At 35.6% G+C, this 22,359-nt stretch overlaps 2 protein-coding genes across 2 annotated transcripts; one reads left to right on the forward strand and one right to left on the reverse strand.

Moving 5' to 3' along the window:
• Window positions 1–9,295: 9,295 nt before the first annotated feature.
• LOC143537802 (putative WRKY transcription factor 2) lies at window positions 9,296–13,184 on the forward strand. The gene is made up of 5 exons (XM_077031505.1): window positions 9,296–9,751; window positions 10,940–11,065; window positions 11,159–11,727; window positions 11,817–11,975; window positions 12,693–13,184. Exons 1-5 carry the CDS (start codon window positions 9,359–9,361, stop codon window positions 13,156–13,158), a joined length of 1,713 nt encoding a protein of 570 aa, XP_076887620.1. The 5' UTR covers window positions 9,296–9,358; the 3' UTR covers window positions 13,159–13,184.
• Window positions 13,185–14,116: 932 nt separating this feature from the next.
• On the reverse strand, window positions 14,117–21,592 carry LOC143556239 (chloride channel protein CLC-f-like). The gene is made up of 9 exons (XM_077045635.1): window positions 21,193–21,592; window positions 19,941–20,337; window positions 19,667–19,861; window positions 16,465–16,919; window positions 16,264–16,368; window positions 14,920–15,138; window positions 14,635–14,844; window positions 14,314–14,546; window positions 14,117–14,215 (listed from the first exon to the last, which is right to left on the reverse strand). The coding sequence occupies exons 1-9, from the start codon at window positions 21,565–21,567 to the stop codon at window positions 14,134–14,136; spliced, it is 2,271 nt and encodes a 756-aa protein (XP_076901750.1). The 5' UTR covers window positions 21,568–21,592; the 3' UTR covers window positions 14,117–14,133.
• Between the last annotated feature and the right edge of the window lie 767 nt (window positions 21,593–22,359).

Below are 22,359 nucleotides of genomic sequence, written 5' to 3' on the forward strand. Positions count from 1 at the left end.
ACGGGATCCAAGTTAATCTTGTAATCCATAAAACACAATGAAAATCTACTTTTTGCGTTTTAAGGTAAGGATACATTGGAAATACTATGATATTGGGGTCCGAAACCTCACCGACCGGAATCGGAGAAGTAACTATCAAAGGTAAACAAGGGGTGTATATTATATATATGTTGCACAACCATAAACAAGTATTAATAAGGCTACATAAACTAATTAAGATGAAAGACTAAAAACCTTCAAGAACACTTAAGAAGATAACCTTGAATCTTTGATGTTTGAGAGAGTTTTTTTTTTTTTTGGAGTTGTAGCAAGGGAAAATGAAGAGGAAAGGTGGTGTATATATAAGGTAATGTTGATGGTCAAATATGGGTGTGAGACACAAGAGTTTTCATGCAAAATGGATCAAGACAAAAACACAAAACAACAAAAAAATAAATAAATAAATAAATAAAAATAAAAATAAAAATAAAAATAGGATGTTTTCAAGACCCAACAAGTGTGAAACAATATTGTAACATAAATCCATCATTTTGAATATAACATAAGCTTCGGTTTACAAATCGGGTCGGTTTACATAATAAACAAATACAAAAACGAATACAAACAAGACCCAAAATTGACGAATGTCACAATGAACTTTATAAATGATGTAACTCAATTATTATGAATATGCAAAATAACCTAAGTTGTACAAAACCTTAAAAGATATAATCCCAAGTTTCGAACAAAACTAAGCCAAGCATGTGTCATGTGTGGTTTCTAATTGAACCAACCCTCGTCAAGCTAGGGGTGTGCTTTTTAACCGTACCCAAATAACAAACCCAACCCGAAGCGACTCGTGACCCGAATTTACCCGAACCAATTAACTCCTAACCCAAACCCGACATAAAATATTCGGGTCGGTATTTGGGTCGAAATACCCAAATTCGGGTTGATCCGAATAACCCGAAGAGTAATACATCGATGCATGTATCCCTAATTTTTATAAGGTAGTTTAACGGTGAAGTAACAAAGTGACCTTATGTATTCTTGTTCGGTTGATCTCAAGACTCCAATTAATATTGGATCTATCACATCCCAATGTATTAATTATCATAAAGCATGTTGAGAATGTATCTTCAATTCAAAAACTTAAATAATATATTTAAACCAATATGTATTGAGCATGTTTCTCCAGTCTACACAAGTATTGATCCACATGCTACAGCACACCTTCATCCCATCTAATGCATGCTTGTATGATAAATTTCATGATTTTCTAAAGGAAAATTGGTTTTAAATAATCCCAACTATCACCTATTGGTAAATAATAGGCTCAACTTTGCTCTTGGCTGGTGACGGTCCTAACTAAAGGGGTACTTGTTTTTAACGGGCCGCGACTAACGGATGTTAACCCCGTTAGTGATTTGCTGACATTGACCTTCTTCTCCGGCTGGAAACCTACAACTCGCCTCCATTCTCCCTAATATCATCACACCGTCTCCCTCCCTCTTCAAAACATATCGCAAAATTTGAAAATGAAGTACATTACATCTTCTTCCATGGTCAATCCCTAGATACCAAACCCGATCTTATTTTCAAAAATTCGAAATCAATGTTACACAATCTACAAAATAAGCATAGTGCTTTTGTTAAGGGGGTCAAAACGAGTCGAATGAAGTATCAATTACCTCGAATGACGCACGATTGACGAGGGTTGACTTTGCCGGAGACAACAACAGGGACACGTCGGTTTGATTTCGTATGAGGGGAAAGATAGAGAGAGACGGTGTAATGATATTAGGGAGAATGGAGGCGAGTTGCAGGTTTCCGGCAGGTTTCCGGCTGGAGAAGAAGGTCAACGTCAGCAAATCACTAACGGGGTTAACATCCGTTAGTCGTGGCCCGTTAAAAACAAATACCCCTTTAGTTAGGACCGCCACCAGCCAAGTGCAAAGTTGGGCCTGTTATTTGCCAATAGGTGATACAGTAGAAACTCTATAAAATAATACACTTGGGACCACCAAAATTTATTAATTAAAAGAGTTATTAATTAATCGATAAATTAATAATTATTAATTTATATATTAATTAATATTTTATTAATTTATAGTAGAATACTTAGTTTACAAACACCTTTCAAGCTTCCACTTAATTATTGTATACAATGCATGTATATCAAATGAACGGCCCAATTTGAAAAAAACCTTCAATCTCCCACCTTATTATGCTTCTTGTGTTCAATGTATCACTTTATGGACATTAAAAATATTTTCTATATAAATACAAGATCAAAATAGGTTAACACAAACAAATCATACACACAACATGGTTTCCCATCTTAAAGGTGTGAAAAAAACAACAATGATTTCAACAAAAAACAAAAGACAATTGAGTCATTTTTTAAGAAACCTTCATAAATCATTCATGTAATATGCTATATATAAGGAATTATTAATTTATATTTTATATGGGGTCTAAAGAAATTATCAAAAATGTATTTTCTTATAATTTTAGCGAATTATTAATTTAGCACCTTATCCCCTAGTCGGGACCGGCAAAAAATATTATCTTAGAGAGTTTATTAAATAATCGAGTATTAATTTATCGAGTTTCCACTGTAGTTAGGATTATTTAAAACCAATTTTCCTTTTCTAAATAATATATGTTATTGTTGAATATGGCTTATATTATGGTTTTATAACGGCTTGGAATATAGTTTTCTAATTTATGGTATTGTTAAAGGTGGGTAAATATTTTTTAATTTGTTAAACCCGAATTTACCCGACCCGTTCAACCCAAAACCCAAACAAACCAAACTTATTTGGATCGGTTCTTGGGTCAATTGGTTTTTGAGCTCAAACCCGAACAACCCAAAACCCGAATAAATAACCCGAAGAACACCCCTACGTCAAGCCATTCAACCGAATCACTTAATTGGTTTAACTAATAATCTTTTAGAATATATATCAAAAATTAAACTTAAAACACTGCAATAAGTTATGCAACACCTCATCAAAAATATATACCAAAAATAATAAAACTTAAAATATTGCAATAATTTTCTAAAGCACGATGCTCAAAAATGTCAGGAGCATTGACGGAGTCTCAAACCTTAGTCCCGAGAACAAACTTTCTCTTTACTTTGGCCACTCCATCAAGCTGTCAAGTTGATTCTGCTTCCTTCGTTTGAATATATATACATAAATGATACTTAAAATATTCAAAAAAAAAAATAAGCTGTGGCGTCAGCAGTCTTCTTTACTCTATACAGATATAATAAGTTTTGTTTTTCATTATTGTCCTCACTTATGGTCTAGCATAACCCATTTTGGCTGATTGTGTGGCAATACCAAAAATGACTTGACTATAAAGCAAACACCCGGCAAATGGTGAGTTTTTATTTTCTTATTTTCGGGAAGGAAAATATTCATTAATACCACAAAAAGCAAACGCCTTGATCTTCTAGCCAACACAACCCACCATTGCCTTCTGGCCATTGAAAATGTAATTGTTTTGAGCTTTTCAAGCCAAGATACAACCTGGCAAATAAAGTGTATGTATGAAGGTATATATGTAACATGCATCAGTTTATCACAGTTTGTTGCTTTCTTTCCCTATTAAATAAACAAAATAACTCCTAAATATCATGTAAATACATTGGATTGATACACATGAGTTAAGATACAAAGAAGCAATATTAGGTCTAAGTTATGGAGAAGCTTTCTCGATAATATTTAAGTGTTTTATTGTAGTCATTCAAAGTTTTTTTTTTAATTTTTTTTATATTTTCTTTTGTTAAAGCTACTCAATTTTCACTTGGTACTTTAATTTTGTGAATTCCTTTTTTAGATGTTTATTTTTATAAAATTGACCTCGATATAGCATATAAATTATAATCCAAGTAATTTTTAGTACGTGTTTAATAAACAAAATTTATATATATGTTTGGATTGAGTTTAAAAACAACTTATTGAGTTATTAGGTTTTTTAAAAACTCATTTTAAAAAGTCAGTATTTGTGGCTTTTAGAAAACAACTTTTTAACTTTTTTTAATAACTAAAATAAAAAAGTTTTTGTGATTATCAAAACGCTTTTTTAACTTATTGTTTTTTGAAAAATCCAATAAGATGTTTTCAAACTCAATCCCAAACATGTTAATTTTAAAATCTTTTAATATTTATAAGCACATTTACAAGATTAAAAAATGCTAATTAAAGTTAACTTTAATATAATACTTAAAAAACTTGATTAATAATACGTAAAATTAATGAGTAAATTAGACTCATAGAAAACTAAATAAACATACAATACCTTAGTAACTAAAACGTTTTACATAAAAGTTATACGGTATTTAATTTTAGCAATCTACTCAAAGATTTAATATAATATAAGAACTAGGTTAGTATCCCGTGTAATACACTGGCTGAATAAAGAATATAACATTAATAAAAAAAGATGTTTATATACGTGCTATAATTTAGGAATGTATAACAATTTCTCATATAAGAAATTAAATATTACATTATATACAAATTTGAAAAAAGATTAAATACAAAAATTGTTCATAAACCTTAAAATATCTCATTGTACACAACATATGTGATTCTCTCATAATTCAATGGTACGAAATGATAACTTTAAGGTTTTAAAATGGTAAAATAAATCAAGAGTCAAGCCAAGTTTAACTAAATTTTCACAGAAGACAAGTTCTGGTTATTTTGATATACACACGCTCGAAAAAGAGACTTTTAATAGTTTAGACATACGTTAGTTGTTTTACGCAAATCAAAAGGATCTTATAATATTAATATTTTGAAATAAAGTATTTAAAAATTAATTTAAAAGACGTAATAAATAAATAAATAAATAAACAGCAAACATTTTTTTTATTTATGGAAATCACAACTAAATGAGAGTTAATGAAAAATTAATTTAGGGATTTTAAAAATAATAGTAAATGTAGCATATTAATTTAATAGATTTAAATAGTGTTTAATTTTGGAAAATAGCTTATGTGTCAACCTATGTGGACACTTTAAAAACATGCCATGTGTCAATGTTATTTTGCTTTAATATAGTACTAAGATAAGATGTAAATAGAAGTCATATTTTATAGTACAATAAACCCGATTATTAATTTTCTAAATGCATTTAAACATTTTTTTTTTCACATCCAACAAAATATTTATATATATATATATGTGTGTGTTTAAATTCACGAGAGAAATAAGATTACCGCGAGAAATGAATATACACCACTAGTTTTATTTTAGGTTTTAAATGTTTAAAAGTAAATGAAAAAAATATAAATGCAACAATAAATGCATTCTCTCTCTTCAATTAATCCAACTAATATAACCATAATAAATCTCTCTCTAATTTATAAACCTAACTAATTAAGCTATAATAATTAAAAAGATAAAAACACTAATTTAGTTTTATATATAATTTATTTACCCCATCTTCATTTATCCAAAAAAATACAATTTATTCATATAATACTATTTCTTTTTATTAAAAAAATAATTATTTTCACTCATTTTATTAGCATATATCAACACGTAATTTTTAACAATAAATATCAAAACATAATATATTTTTTTCAATTGATATACTTAGAAAAAATATGTGATAAATAATAAAAAAAAAGATCATACAAATGTGTCCATTAAATATAAATAATAAATATACAACCTGCACATAATTATATAACCTACACTTGTTTTGAGAAATAAAAACGTACAACACACAAAAAGGTATACAACTTACATATGTAATTCAACATCAACAATTATATAAACTAGACAAAGGTACGTGATGTTCGATTTATTTGTACATATATTAGTTTGTTAACTTAGTCGTTTTATTCGTTTAGTTTAGGAACTTTGATACTTCATACGTGTTTATTGTGTGTCAGGTCACAGGTACTTAATGCGCTTAATTTGGACCTGTTCGAGCACGGAATAAAGACCCGGGATGTCTAGCATGCGAATCGAGACACATTATTGAACCTGCTGAGTGAAGCGACTAATCGCGTAGCGCGATGGGTGTTGAAGGTGGAGCATCGCGCTACGCGATGCCCTTTAATATAATTAATGTCGTTGACTTTTGGTCCATCGCGTAGCGCGATGGACCAGGAGAGGAGACCATCGCGCTACGCGATGGTCCCCATAGTCGTGAAAGTTAGGGTTTTGATTTGTATCTCGTTTTGACGACCCTAGACGCTATCATAGAGTTTCCAGAGCATTCTTGGAGAGGAATAGCAGCCTACCATCCCTTCCAATCATCTCAAGGCCATCGATATGATCCAAATCATCAGAATCGAAGACCGAGAGATGCCGAGACGCGGCTAGACCCTTTGAGTCATACCCGGGATGTATAGTATTGTATTTAACAGTTTTTTTCATGTGTTAAGAACGAATGATTTGTAACTATCCTTGATTAATCTATAAGTATTGATATCTGGTATTATTGTGCACTCAGTCGGTTTAGGTTTATTTCGATCAGAACGATTAGTTTGCCAGTTGCTATGATAATTGCTTATAGGATTGTTTTAACTAGTTTGAAAATGATGAAGCATACGTTTGCCCTTAGTTGAGTCACACTGGCATGGACCGTTTAATAACCAGTGTCGTGTGTTAGCGAGCGTGGATGCCTAAGGTTTAACCGGTTAGTCAGTCTGTATTTGACACAAGATAGTTTATCTATTAAGTTGCATGAGTTTGTTGTTAGATTGCTTACTTGGATTCCTAAGTGTGATTTGCTTTGTTTGACTGATAGAATACTTGATTAATTGTTCGTTTAGTATAAAACCCAAATCCATTGGCTAGTGTGATCAGCACTGTTAACTAAGTTACTTCATAAGTTTAGGAATTGATTTCACTTCACACTGACCACATATTCCCCGTGGTTCGACACCCTACTTACCCTGACTAGCTTAAGGTGATTAGGACAGATTTAATTGTTTTTTAGTAGATAGCGACAGTCTAGCAACAACACGCATATCCTATACGTGTGTAGGTTACATGTTTTCCGTGTGTAGGTCATATAAATTAGACAAAGGTATGCATACCCATCGCAAACCGCCTCTACTAGCCACCATATACTCGAAACCCTGGCCCTAATCTTCTCCCGCCATTCTCAACCACCATCTCCAATCTTGATTCGCAGGTTAGGGCCCGTCACCTTCACCGCCTCGATGGTTAGGGCACGTCACCGGCACCGGAGTGCCGTTTAGGGATCGCATGTGGAACGGCCGGAAATGTTTTGGAATATGAAGCAAATTAAGGGCTGTTTAATTTGATATGAATTAGAAAGGGTAATTTCATATGAGCTTGGGGAAATATGTAATTTAGTTAAATGGTTGGATATATATGTAATAAGGCCTCTTATTAAGGGAATATATGTAAAAATACCTATATACAATAGTGTTTTATTGCATATAATACAACACAATTGTATTATACAATACACACTATTGAATATTACAAATATAACACTAATAATTGTATGCAATACACACTATCGCATATACGTAATAGAACACTAATGCGCATATGCACTATATCATTTTTTTTATATTTTTGTATATAATATAACACTATTGTACTAATACAATATAAAAATTGCATATATGCTATGCGATACTGTTGTACAATCAAAATACACACTAGTGCACATATGCAATAAAAAAAAGTTGATATATTGCATATGTGCACTACAACGAGTTTTTTTAATTATTTTTTATTATTTTTATTTTATATTTTTTTTCTAGTGAAAAATAACAACATATAAGAAGGCTGAAAGAAAAAAAAATTAAAAATATTTTTTTAATTAAATTAAAAATATTTCTTTACTAGTTCTCTAATTCTCTCTTTAAAAAGGAGTTCTCTCTCTCTATATATATATGACTATTTGGGAAATTAATACCTAGTCACGCCAACAAGAAACAGCCTACAACAAATTCACCTAGAAGGCTAGAGCCAACTATACAGTGAGGGGCACCCTTGAGTTATACTCTTTAGGCAGCATTCCCAATTCGTTCTTCAAATTATGTGAGGGTTCTTCGTTTTTTAAAGATGGTTAAAAGTGGTTGTGAGAGGATAAGAGAAAAAATGTTACTATTTATGGTTAAATTTGGAGAAACACACTGTTTTCCTCTATAGTTTTTTTAATGTTTTTGAAAGTGGTTGTGAGTGAATGAGTGGGGAAAGGTAATGATAAAAGTATAAAAAATATTATTTAATTGAAAATGAGAGAAAAAACGATGTTTTTAGTGTAATTATAGAGATGGAGATGAAGAATGGATTGAGAATGCTCTAAAACCTCCATTCATCCTACCGAGAGAAAATTCCTCAGTCTGAATCCACAAATGCCCGGAAATCTTCATTTCTTCAACAATGTGTAGGACATTGGTGTTTCGTTAAATATAAGGTTATTATTTGCCTCTCACAAACACCAAAAAGAATATAAAATAATCAAATGGACCATGTTTGGCTTCTTTTTTGACCCGAATAAAACTTGCGTACCTCCGAAAGATCTTTAATTAAACACTAAAAACATAGATAGACGAAATCTTACTTTTTTTAAAAATCCAACTATTCCACTATAGTATGTAAAAGAGTTCAACTCGATTACATAACTGCAGCTGTGTTTTTAGGACGTTTACTGAAAATATCCTTTTCGTCTGCTCTTAATTTTTTTTAACGATTATTTGAATCACAGACGGAGCACTGAAACCGTGGGATCCGCTCTTAAATATGGCGTTTAACATTAGTTTAATAATAATATAATAAAACTTTTGATGATGCAATAAATTTAGCTCTCCCTCTCTCAAGATTCCAATCATTAATGGTCCACCACCACAATCCCAAACCTTTTTCTTTGTTTTTAGCATCATCACATTTCTCTGCTTATTTATTTGACAGAAAGAAAAAACACCTGATTCCAGACTTCTCCATACTAAACATGGAATGAATTCATGACAGTTTGTTGTTAATCAGACCGACAAGAATCGATTCTTCTCAACACAAATTAAAAAGCAAAAGTCTACCCTTTTTTGACTCATTGTCTCCCATCCATTCATCTTTTCTTTTCTTTTCTTTTGTCGTCTTAATTAATCAGGTAACTAATCGCAATCCTTCAACTTCAATCCTCTGTTTTCTCTTTAATTTTACTTAGGGTTTGTTTTATTATATGATTTCATGAATACCCAGATGCTGAAATGTTTTGATCCGCTTAATTTGGGCAAAAAATTCAAAACCCATTTCAAATTTTAGCATATTTTGTTTAAATTTTCCATCTTTTATCAGTTACCAGTTGCAGGTGTTTGGTTTTATGTTTCAGTGTTAGGAGTTAGTTAATATTTGGGCATTTGATGGGTGGATTTGATGATCATGTTGGGATAATTGGAGATTGGATGAGCCCGAGCCCGCGGTCTTTTTTCTCGGGTTTGTTAGGTGAAGCGGGCTCGGGGCAAGTGACTGAACCAGTCAAGGATGATAACCCGGCAACCGGGTTCACCTTTCATGGACCGGATAAGCAATTCGGGTCACAAAATGGCCCGTTTAGTGAGAATAAGGTTACGGGCTCGCGGTCGGGTCTTGTTGAAAGAATGGCTGCTAGAGCTGGTTACAATGCTCCTAGGTTAAATACAGACAACATTAGACCTTGTGCTGATGTGGCGAAGGAATCTTCTTTTTTGACGATTCCTGCGGGTCTTAGTCCGACTTCCCTTTTGGATTCACCTGTTTTTCTGTCAAATTCACTGGTAAAATTTACTAAAACTGCCATATGTTTATTGTTATGTTTTGTGAATTAAGGGGTGTACATGAGCCCGAGCTGTCATAAGTTTAAGCTTGGCCTGTTTAACTTCAGATAGCTCGAGCTTGAGCACGGCTCGTTTCTAGCTTTAGTTCTAAAGCTCAAGGTTGACTCGTGAGTGGGGGTGTTCAAAAAGCTCGCGGCTCGCTCGAAACTCGCTCAAAAAAAACCCGAAAAAAGCTCGATCAAAAATCGATCTGGGCCGAGCTGGCTCGAGTTTTGTTCGGGTCGAGCTCGAGCCTGGGGTGGCTCGGCTCGTGGCTCGCTCGTGGCTTGGCTCGTAGGCTCGGCTCGTTGGCTCGTACGCTAAGACTCATATAATATACATATAGTTTATCAAACTTTCAACCCTAATTCTTCTTTTTTCCTTGCTTAAGTTTGAATAATTTGTTAGCTCGTCGAGCCACGAGCTGGCTCGAGTTTAGCTCGAGTCGGGCTCGAGCTCAGTTTCACAGCTCGGTGTTTGAAATTGAGCCGAGCCGAGCTGGCTCGAGTTAAGTTCGAGTCGAGCTCGAGCAGGGCCTGGCTCGGCCCGTCTCGGCTCGTTTACAGCCCTACTCGTGAGCCTTGAATAATATTTAAGGTTGAGCTTGATTGGGCTCAGCTTGTTTATTGTTTATTATTTGTTAGTTATCTAATTATTTTATTTATATACATGTATTAATTTTATTTAGTTAAATTTATAGTTATAATTTTTTATATCTTTTATATTACTAATATAAAAAATATGTAATTGTTCAATTGCTTGTTTGCCTTTTATTTAGATGTAAAAAATAAAATTTCTTGAATATGCGGCAGATAAAAAAACATCTAGTTATTTTTATCATAGTTATATGTATAATAATATTTGTTATGTAATTATGTTATATTAAATAAAAGTTTGTTTTTTATATAAATAGTAAGCTCGTTCAGGCTTTCGGGCCTAGTCAAGCTCATTATATGAACCCAGGATCGTCTATTAAATGAGCTTCAATTTATGCTTGAGCTTGTTTAAGCTCGGCTCGATTGAGCTTTTAGCGAGCTGTTCTTGAGTAGCTCGCGAGCAGCCTGGTCCATTTACCCCCTTAATTGTGATGATCAAACAATCAACTTTTTAAATGCTTGGTAAATTTGAATTTATAATCAACTTTTTCAGGCTCAACCGTCTCCAACAACCGGGAAATTCCAGTTTGCTCCAAATAAAGATCGTTCATTAGAGGAACTCGATACTTCATCTTTTGCATTTAAACCTGTTCCCGAGCCCACCCCTATTGCCAACAAGGTACTCATAACATTCAAATTTAAACTTATCTTCTACCGTACTATGTAAACGTTATATGTTATTATATTTCTTGCGTGTTTCATGTACATTTAGGTTGATCCACCTTTTATGAAGTGGCAATCCGAGTATCGTTTGTCTCAAACTAACGAAACCGCCCAAAATGTTGGTGTTAATGGAAACACTGTTCAAGAACATAATGAAGAAGTTGTGGATCAACTAGTTAGTGGGGAAAATGGTAATCATGCCAGTGATGACGGGTATAATTGGAGAAAATACGGACAAAAACAAGTGAAGGGCAGCGAGTATCCGAGAAGCTATTACAAGTGCACCCACCCAAATTGTCCCGTTAAGAAGAAGGTGGAGCGGTCCCACGAGGGCCACATCACCGAGATTATTTACAAAGGGGCCCACAATCATTCAAAACCCCCTCCTGGCCGTCGGTCAGGGTTCGGGTCGTGTAGTGATGTTCAAGGGGAGACCGAGTGTGGGCAGGATGGTAATTTTGAAGTGACGTCATCAACCGGTCATGGTGAGCCTGTGGATGGATCTTTGACTTTTTTTAATGATGAAGGAGAAGATGGCGATGATGTTGATCAGGTGATACCTGGCAGCGTGTCATTGGGTGATGACGGTGAAGGAGACGAGTCTGAGTCGAAAAGAAGGTATAATGGTCTTTTATTTTATTCCGGTTTATTGTATAATATGTTTTATAATTTTTTGTTTTGATTGTGGATGGTGTTTGATGCTTCAGAAAACTTGAAGCGTATGCAGTCGATGTAAGTGGAGCTACCCGGGCTATCCGGGAGCCGAGAGTGGTTGTGCAAACGACTAGTGAGGTGGATATTCTTGATGACGGGTATCGTTGGCGTAAATACGGGCAGAAAGTTGTTAAAGGAAATCCAAATCCAAGGTATAGGTTATCCCATGTTAGCGGTGTAAACGAGCCGAGCCGAGCCAAGCTCGAGTTTGGCTTGTTAACTTAACATAGCTTGTTTATAGCTCAACTCGTTTCAATCTCTATAACTAAAGCTCGAACTTGGCTCATGAATAACTTTTTAAGCTCGAGCTTGGGTTGGGATCAACTTGTTTTTTTTTTTACTGATACTTATATGCATATATAATTATATTTTTATAAATTTATAAACTAACGTAATATATAATTATATATACATATATTTTATTTTAGTTATTTTGTTATAATTATACATAATCTTATTTATTATGTAATATATTAATAAAAGTAATAGATTTATATAAAGCTAGGGAGCCTAATCAAGCTTAGTATTAGCTCGAGCTCGACTAAGCTCTAGTTCAGCTCGTTTAAATTCACAAAGTTCGATATTCGTTATATCTAAAGCTTGAACTCGGCTGGTGAGTAATTTTTCAAGCTCAAGCTTGTGTCGGGCTCAGCTCATTTATAATTAATTATTTTTATTTATGTTCATATGTAATTAATTTTATAAGTTTATATGATAACATAATATATAGTATTTAGTTTTTATTATTATAGCTCGTTTAAGCTCGGCAATTTGAGCTTTTAGCGAGCCAATCTTGAGTAGTTTACACCTCTTTCCATTTTAACTGATTTGAATTGCAATTAACGTTTGTGTTACAATTTTCAATGTAGGAGTTATTACAAGTGCACGAGCACGGGATGCACAGTGAGGAAACACGTAGAGCGAGCTTCACATGACCTTAAATCCGTGATCACAACATATGAAGGAAAACACAATCATGATGTTCCAGCGGCTCGTAACAGCAGTCATAACTCCACTATCACACAGTCTCAGTCGGCTCAACCATCTCAAGTTCACAACACTATAGCTAGGTTTGATAGGACCCCAAACGGTTTGCAGCCTGGTCCCCATGGCTATGGTTATGGGGCAAACCTGGCTCAAATGGGTATGGCTGGGTTGGTACCTAATCAAGCAAAAATGCCGGTTCATTCGTTTCTTGGACAAATAAATGAAATGGGAATGATGGTGCCAAAAGGTGAGCCTAAGGTCAAGCCAGTGTCGGACCCTGGTTTGAACCTAGCCACCGATGGTTCGTCGGTTTACCACCATCAAGTCATGAATAGATTGCCGCTTTGACCGCATATTTAAGTTTTTGTTATGTCATGTGGTGTTGCAATTTTCACTTGGTATGAAGAACTGTGAAGGTATATTGGAAAATTTTTGTTTAAAAGCAGTTTTAGTTTCAGTTTTGAACCACATAAATTTATGACACGACATGAAACTAACATAAAATTTGTGGTTTTGAGCCTAATCTGAACGGGTTATGAACTGAAACTGGTTCAACCAAAGCGTGTTGGGACAAAACCCAATTTGACCATCTTTGACCAAACCCGAACCCGTCTAGGACAAGAACCTGATTTGTGTGCATCTAGCGTCTACACACAACACGCATTTAACTAAACATGTCATGTTCAAATCAACCTGCCAGGTTAATGTTAATCCATCAGAATTCTACCAACTGTTAATTTGTATCTTATCAAAAGATAAAATAGAAACAACATTAACTCTTGTAAGTAAACATAACTTATAATTATGTCATCCATCAATCTATTTGTACTGAATTTATCATTCAAAGTGTTAATATATTAATATAAAGGAAAAGAAAAGGTAAAATAAAATTTCAAATTAAACAGGTCGTGTTTATGACGGCACGTAAGGACTCCTGTTTTGTTCAGATTCATGTCTAACACGAGTTTACGATCTGTTGGCTTCAACCTACGGACACGATCCATTTAACACCCCTGTTTCATATATTACACAAAAGACCAATGATTTTATCCATCAAGGACTGAACAAAACACAAACACGAACATCAAAACATACTAATTAGGCTTTATTCGCTACATTTTCCCAATTATCCTATTGACTATTGTTAAAATAATGTATGGACATATTACACGTATAATATTGTAACATCTTGATCAACAGATAATCCTCATGAAACTGTATACCCTCAAGTCATCTTGATGACTATAATTTCAAAATTCTGCTACGGTAGGATCTGCCAGCTTGGCAACCAACACTTGACATGTCCCGTGACAATAATTTGAATTAATGGCCGTTGGAAATCTTCTCTTCGGTACGGTCTTCTGACCTTGGTTGATATGTGTGTCCCCTGTTATTCAACTCCTCTCTGCACAATAGCGGTTCAAGATTAAAAGTTATAGACAAAAACACAATAGAAATATTAAAGATAATAAAAGTAAAATAGGATTAAAGAAGTTATGTCACCTGAGACAGTTCCAGATTGAATGATAGTAAAGAATACCAACAATCCTACGTTTTCTTTCTTCTTGAAAATCAACCGCCCGTTGTACAACCGGCAATTGTTTTATTCCTTTTGCTTCCATTAACTTTTTAGCAATCGCCAAATCCGTATCAGGATAACACGTTAAAAGACCGCGTTTTCGCCCTCGATAGTTTATGCCACGTGTGCACACGGAAGAAACAAGACACTCGCTAAGCTGCAAATCGATTCAGTTAAATATTTTTATGAAAATCTATTGGATATATAACGTGGATAAAAACTTGTTAATATAACTAATAACATACATCTGGAGTTGAAGAGGCACCATCGACTTCATCATAGTTTTTCAACATGCAACGTTTGATGTCACCGTATGTCAAAATTCCTTCTAGATGTTCTTCAGAGTCAACAACAAGCACACATGTTTGTTGACCATTATCCATACATTGTACAGCCTCTTTAATAGTTGAAGATAATCCTACATTGAGGTATATGGTTGACATCGCCTGTGAAACCTGAATAACGAAATATTTGTTTATTTCTGTTTCATGTAATTGTTCGTTAGGAATTCCAAATATAAAAATTAAAACCTTCAAGTCTTCTAGAACAATATCTTCATCGATAGTTTCATGGTTATCATCCGGTCCCATGATACAAAGTTCCAGGTCATCAATATCACCTGTTTGTCTCCAATTTTCAAATTTGTCAACAGGTGAAAGAACAGAATAACCTTTTCTTGTATCAGATCCCTCATTCTCCTTTGACTGGTTCGCTACAGATGGGACCCAAATTGCTAACCCAACAGCCCCCTGAAAAACACAGCATTAACACACATTTATTAAAAAACTAATAATTCAATTTTGTTGAGCTTTTTCAAAAACTAAATTAGGGTTGATGTGAACATAAACTAAGACCACTGACTAAAAAAAGGAATTTAGGTAACCAAATGGCTTGTAAACGAGCCAAACAAGCACGAACGAGGAAAGTTTGTGTTTGCTAGTATAACTTTAGCCGACAGATGATCCGACATTTAAATTAAACAAATAAGGTTTTCTTGTTCATGTTTGTTCGTTAGGAAAACGGTTCACACGCATAAACAAACGAACATGATTGGCATAGATGAACGAACAAAAACAAGCGAACACCAACTAAAAGTAAATGACATCAATTTGTTGAGCCTACAAAACTAATAAAACTAGACTAAACTGTAATGAACCTAAATATTTTATTTTTGAATGAATATATAAACAAATGTAAACAAATGAATATAAACAAACGTAAACCATAGTTATCAAATACGCTAGGCACACTCAAGGCGCATAGGCCTAGCCTAGTTAAATAAAAAATAAAAAATATATTATGTATATGAAAAATAATACTATTCTTCAAATAAAATAAACAAAAGCTATTATAACATTTAATATCATCTAGTTAGTATAGTGCCAAAAGTTCTAAAATAGTCAAGATTCGAATGTAATTCCAGAACTTTAATAACAAAATATATCAATATAATGCCTTTGACCTCTCCTAGATCTAAGTTTCAATAGCACTCTTTGCGTTTCTTTTGCTCAGCTTTTAGCTTCTCATGTTCTTGGCGTAGACAATGTCGAAGCGGTCGCCAAGGAACTAGATAACTAGAAGCGCATCTATTGAGCCTCGCCTGAAAAATGAGCCTAGGCGCAAGAAGCGAGGGCTTTTAATAACTATGACGTAAACTAACGAACGTAAATGAACACACGAGACATGTGTTCATGTTTCATTAGTTTATCAAATAAACAAACATAAACGAACTTCCCACCAAAAGATTCACGACGGTTCACTGAACATTCAGTCCATTTCAAGTTTATAAGTATCATTTAAGTGTCAGGCATTCCAATTCCAACCAAAAAATTGATGCAAACTGTAAAATGACAAAAATGCCCCTAGAAAATTACCATAAGTGGAAGCAAGATTCTATAATCCTTGGTTAGCTCAAACAAAAGTAAAACCGAAGTCAACGGAACTGAACAAACCGAGGCCAAAGTTGCAGCCATTCCAACCTACAATATAATATCACACTCATAAATAATAACCACCAACCAAAAAAACCAATCACTACACAAAATACAAAATACAAAAAACGAAAAAAGCATTACTAACGCATACGCCTGAGGCTCAGCAATAGCATTGTTCCCAGGAATAGCCGAGTTAATCAACTGACCAGCCGAGCCACCAAAAACTGCACCGACTGCAGCACCAATCATCAAACTTGGTGCATACAACCCACCAACAAGCCCAGACCCTTTACATAGAGCCGTCGCTACAACTTTAGCTGTGGCTAACTGAGCCAGAAGCCAAATTCCAGGAGCTGAAGCTATCTTTCCCGTGTGTAAAATTTCATCAACATTTGTGAATCCCCAGTATAGAACCCCGGGGTACTTAAGTGCTATTATTCCAGCTCCTAAACCGCCTAGAGCCGGGGTCACGACTCCAGGAAGATTAAACCGTTCTTTGATGTATTCAAATGCGTTATTGAACCATGTTACCAAACGGGTGAATAATACACTAACCACCCCGCATAACATGCCCAATATCAGATATAGAGGTAGTTCTGCAGATATATAATTAAAATTTCATTATCTAAACACCATTAATTGATATAAAAAAATCCATACACACACATATACATATCTTTCTACTTTATAATATCATGTTTACCCTTTCAAAACACTAAAACTATCATAAACAAAGGTAAACACTAAACGTTGAGATGGTTTACAATAATACCGTGTTTCCTTAGTTGTTTTATCAGTGAAACAAACTAGTATAGGTAACTAGTTTTATTTTCTTTAGGAAAATTGGTTTTTATTGGTCCCAACTATTTCATTTTTGTCGGCGTTGGTCCCAACTTTCATTTTGGTTGGCAACGGTCCCAACTTTCACATACGGTTCTTCCACCAGTCCGCGACTAACGGAGTACTAACTCCGTTATGTCATTGCTGACGTGTCCATCCTACTTGTAAAAAAAAAACGTTACGTGGCAGCCACCGTGGCAACCATCTGAGTTGTCAAAGACCGGAGAATCAGAAACCCCTACCGGACTCCGACCTCCCACCCATCGCCACCATCAAACTCAAACCCACCTCCCCCACACCACCGTCCCACCGCCACTCCCGCCACCCCCCACCGCCGCCCAACGCCGCATCGGCCACCGTCACGTTCACCATTTCCGGCCACCATCATGCTTGCGGAGTTTTGAATCTGCTCGAGCCATCTCCATATTCGTTATTCATCTCAGTTCATATCCAATCGCCTCGTCCCGTTTTTTCGGCGACCCACCCCCGTGTTTCGATCCAGGAACCCGATTCATATATGATCAATTGGGGGGTTTGACTCCAAAGGCACACCCAAATAAAAATCCCCAATTTATCTCAAGAACCCTAATTGAATCATCGAATCAATTACAATGTTTGACCGTCATCACCGTCATCGTTCAACTTCCTCCCCGGCATCGGCGTTCAACTCCGGTGTTGCCGTCCTCCGCCGCAACGGCGTTCAAATCCGGTGTCGCCGTCCTCCGGTCCAAATGACGTCATTCGTCAGGGCTTTCTCTTCCGAAGAAACGAACGAGGTTACGATTAATGGTGAGATGGTTGTAAATAAGCCTCCGATACGTATTGCGGATGAGTTGCGATCTTGGAGGATGGCTAGCGATCTCTTTCTCTGGTTGCCGGAAAAGAACCGTCGCCGGAGTTGGTGGAGGAGAGAATTGGGGATTTTGATTATGAATGTAAAATTATTATATACAAACTAATATCCATGTAGGCTGCCATGTCATATGTTTTTAACAAGTAGGATGGACACGTCAACAATGACATAATGGAGTTAGTACTCCGTTAGTCGCGGACTGGTGGAAGAAACGTATATGAAAGTTGGGACCGTTGCCAGCCAAACTGAAAGTTGGGACCAGCGCCGACAAAAATGAAATAGTTGGGACCAATAAAAACCAATTTTCCTTTTCTTTACAACAGAATGTGTATAGTCGCAAATACCCCTGAATATGAAGTTTCTGTCACGTCAGCTGCAGAATGAGAAAAATGCCCTTCAACTTACCCAACAGAATCAAATCTAGATGGATTTTCAAAACATATATGAGGTGATACAAAAGAATTTTGCCATTTTGCAACTCTAGAAGGCAAAAAGATTTGAAATTAGGCTATTTGTCATTTTATAACTTTTTGGCAACTTTTGTTGTTGAAATTGGCATAAACAAAACCAAATTGATACTCCGAAGGCCTCTAAACTTGTTCTAATGTGAAAACTCTTAAAATTGGGTGACCCATTGATAGAACCCAAAAATCAAAGATAGATTTTATTGCTTAAAACTGAATATTACAAAATAGAAGACCCTATTCGAGATGGGTTAATCTCCAAGAACATAGGTTAGCTGATTCGAGATGGCAATTCTCCAAATAAAGGTTAAGAAACCCAAATTTTGATTAACATAAACATAGACTCCCCTAACCCAAATCCTGCTTGCGGTGCGCGCATATAATGTATATATGTGTGAACCCTTGGGTGGGCAAAAGTAAAATTGCACTAATTTTGACGTTATTTTACTAATCTCGTGAAAATAACGTTAAAAGCGGCGGAAGGTTAATCAGGCATCATGTGGTGGCGTTGGTAGCCGAAAGACAAGGGCACATGCACCAATCAGCCGGTGTCTCGATGATTGAGTGTTTTGTGCCTTATGTCCAAGGCTTGATGCAAAACTACTATCAAGCCGGGGGTCTCACCAGAAGCAGCCTCTCTATCCCTATGGGGTAGAGGTAAGGCTGTCTACATCTTACCCCCCTCAAACCCTACCATAGCATTGCTATTGGTGGGATATACTGAGTACGATGATGATGATGATGATGATGATGATGATGATAGACTCCCCTAACCTTAACATCTATGATACTTAAAAACAAAGAAGGTATAACTGTTATTAGCTCCTCCAATTATGGTAATAGCATAGGTAACTGTCCTAATCGAGTCAAATGAGTTTACCAAAGTTGACACCTATGGCCCTATGCATATATTATTCCTAAATAAATCAATTAAATACTTATATAATATTGTGGTTCTAGTTTTTTACTGAATAAACGAAGGTAACATTAAACATTGAGATGGTTTACAGTATTACCCTTGTTTCCTTATGTGTTTATTCAGTAAAACAGACTAATGTAGGTAACTAGTTTTCCTTTCCTTACAATAGAATGGGTAAATATGATATTTTTAGTGTTCTGAAAACATGATATTATGAAATTTAGAAAAATACAAACTTGTATGATAAGTGTTTAATGGGATAAATACCTGCAGCAGATTTCAAATCATAACTAGGCACTGTGAACGCCTGTTTTTCCCGAAGTACAGCATTTGAGACCGTTGAAGAAATAACCGATGCTAATATTATCATCGCAGTCGTAAATGGAGGTGAGTTTTCTGCACGCAGAGGTCTTAAAACATTTTCAATGGCGAAGAATGAACCCGCAACTGCTGCATTAAAACCTGAAATAAAGAATAGTGTTTAAATCAGCTTTCTGCAGTTAGATGTTGTAACAATCAGTTATTCAAAAAGGTCACAAACCTGAAGCAATGCCAGCAGCAGCACCAGCAGCAACAAGAGCAATCCTGCGTTCTTTATTATTTTCCATCATTAACGAGCACCCATTTGCACACGATTTTCCAATATCTACACTTGGGCCTTCAGGGCCCAACGAACAGCCCGTACCTAAAGTCACTGCAGCTTGAACAGCCTTCACTATTGGAAAGAATACAGAAAGAAAGCTTGACCCGTTTCCAGGAGTTGCCTGCTTTATTTGGTCCAAAATTTCAAGCAAACCATGCAGCATTCCAACAATAACTCCTCCCGTGACCGGAATTAAAAGAATCCGGTGCCATGTGTCTGACAGCTGCTGTAACCGTAGCCAAGCAGCACCCTCGTTTGGAGTCCCGGCCCAAGCCCATCCATGTATTACATGCACCTGTATTCATAATCTCATTATCAGGAGTGTTTGGCGTTGTATTTTGAAAGTGATTACATGATATTATATAATAATCAGAATCAGATGATCAATTGTAACAAAATGGGCTGTATGAGATATTTTTGGAATCATAGCTGTCAAAGGCACTATCGACGAGCCTTGAGCCTAGGCGCTTAAAAAGCGAGGGCCCAAGATAAACAAGGCTGAGTCCAGCCCTTTTTTATGTTTCAGACCAGTTTGCCTGAAATTTGCTGAAATTTTCAGAATTTGGCCAGAATCTCACTAAAATCTAACCAAAAACTGGCTGGAATCTGGCCCAGAGGTTGCCGGATCACCTGGATTACAGCAAGGCGCTTTCCCTGAGCCTAGCCTTACATAAAGGCCTAGGCGTGCGCCTGGAGGGCTTTTGACAACACCAAGATCATCGGATCCTATATTATCAAATACTTTGTGTTATCATTTAATTATGTTCTTTCACTCGTTCATTACATAATCTTTGTTTACTTCATTCATATAACCTTTGTCCAACATTTGCTTGGCATTTGCAAAATTTTGCTGAAACTTTCAGGATTTGGCCAGAATCTCACTGGAGTCTGACCAAAAAGCTGGCCCAAAGGTCGCCAGATCGGGTGGATGGCATCGCCTCACCTGAAAGGCTTTCGACAACAAAGGTTGGAATGCGATCATAGTGTTTGAAGATAACTAAGGTTTACATGTAAAACGAACCCTAAATAATCACTAACTCTAATTCAGTTCAAGGCCTAACTACAGGTTCAACTAATTCAGATCTATATGCATTTAACCAGACCTATCACACATCTATATGTGTAATTATTCGACAATGCAGTAACTCACCCCGCGATTAAACGCGGCGACAAATAAACCAGTGGCAAGCCCTAGAAGGCATCCCACAAGCAACAACGCCCATTCGGGAGGCGCACCGTCACCGAGAATCTCATCGTCACCACCGCCAACCACTCGACTTCTTCTAGGCGACACAATATTATTATCAGGCCACCGAGGCGAGCGGCGTTTAATGCTAAGCCTCCGTCCAGAAAATGCTCGATCTAATCTACTCCATATGTGCTTAATACTAATACTAGTACTAGTTCTTCCAGCAGATGATTTGGGAGATGAAATCTGGGCTTCGAAATCCTTATTATCTGAAGAGGAGGAGTTTGATCGGATTAATATGACGGTGTCATTGTGATTATGATCGGTTCCAGACATAATTTCGAAACCCTAGCTTACGTGGTGTCATTCTTCCATAACAACGGATGGATCTAATTGAGATGTGGATCTTGTTAGGTGAGATTTGAAGTTTTAATTTAATTCTTTGCTGTTAAACACCACGAACGAAGAAGGATGTGATGTAGCTGTGGTGGAAGGATGTTGCTTAGTAGTGGTTTCTGGATGTGAAATTAACCGGAAGGAATATTATTTCATTTCCAAGTTATATTGAATTTATTTATAACATTTATAAATTATTATTCTTTTAACACAGGTTCATCCATTATTTGCCTTTATTGTATACTTAATTAAAGATTCTAAGTTATAAATTGCGTACTAAGAAAACTTTTCGAACAACTGGCATTAAAAAGAATAAATCCAATCATACCATGGTTTTTGTTTTGATTAAAAATTATTGAAGTAATTAAGTGAACAAACTTAAAATGTGAGATAGTTTGTTCTCCAATAAAATGACAAACAAACACGATAAAAAAATGGTTGACACACGATATAGCGAGGAAGAACCTTAGATCCTTGTGAGGATCTCAGTAAAAAACCTCGGAAGTGCAAAATTATTCGGCTGCCTTAGATTTATTAATGAAGAAGATGATTACAAGTCGAGAACTGGTTGTAAGCAATAGATAATGTACAGTAATCAATGTGGTGAGTGAGTACAGTGTGTTTAACATCGTTTGCAAAGCCTCCTTATTATATAGAAAAGGGAAATAACAAACTATGCGAAAAATCCGGAATCCCCAGCCTTGTGACTGTTGTGAGACTCTTTCCTTCTTC

This window comes from Bidens hawaiensis, unplaced genomic scaffold (genome assembly GCF_021521415.1).
Source record: "Bidens hawaiensis isolate Kalapana, Puna unplaced genomic scaffold, B.hawaiensis_p1.1 tig00000055_1, whole genome shotgun sequence".
Taxonomy (NCBI): Eukaryota; Viridiplantae; Streptophyta; class Magnoliopsida; order Asterales; family Asteraceae; genus Bidens; species Bidens hawaiensis.

What these genes read in the sequence shown, in the direction of transcription:
- LOC143537802 (XM_077031505.1), top strand. Translation starts at nt 9,359, where the DNA reads ATGGGTGGATTTGATGATCATGTTGGGATAATTGGAGATTGGATGAGC. An exon ending in CCACCCCTATTGCCAACAAG is followed by an intron (nt 11,066 to 11,158) that starts GTACTCATAACA and finishes ATGTACATTTAG; the next exon opens with GTTGATCCACCTTTTATGAA. An exon ending in GAGTCTGAGTCGAAAAGAAG is followed by an intron (nt 11,728 to 11,816) that starts GTATAATGGTCT and finishes TTGATGCTTCAG; the next exon opens with AAAACTTGAAGCGTATGCAG.
- LOC143556239 (XM_077045635.1), bottom strand. Translation starts at nt 21,567, where the DNA reads ATGTCTGGAACCGATCATAATCACAATGACACCGTCATATTAATCCGA. An exon ending in TCGCCGCGTTTAATCGCGGG is followed by an intron (nt 20,338 to 21,192) that starts GTGAGTTACTGC and finishes TTATGAATACAG; the next exon opens with GTGCATGTAATACATGGATG. An exon ending in GTGCCTCTTCAACTCCAGAT is followed by an intron (nt 14,547 to 14,634) that starts GTATGTTATTAG and finishes ATCGATTTGCAG; the next exon opens with CTTAGCGAGTGTCTTGTTTC.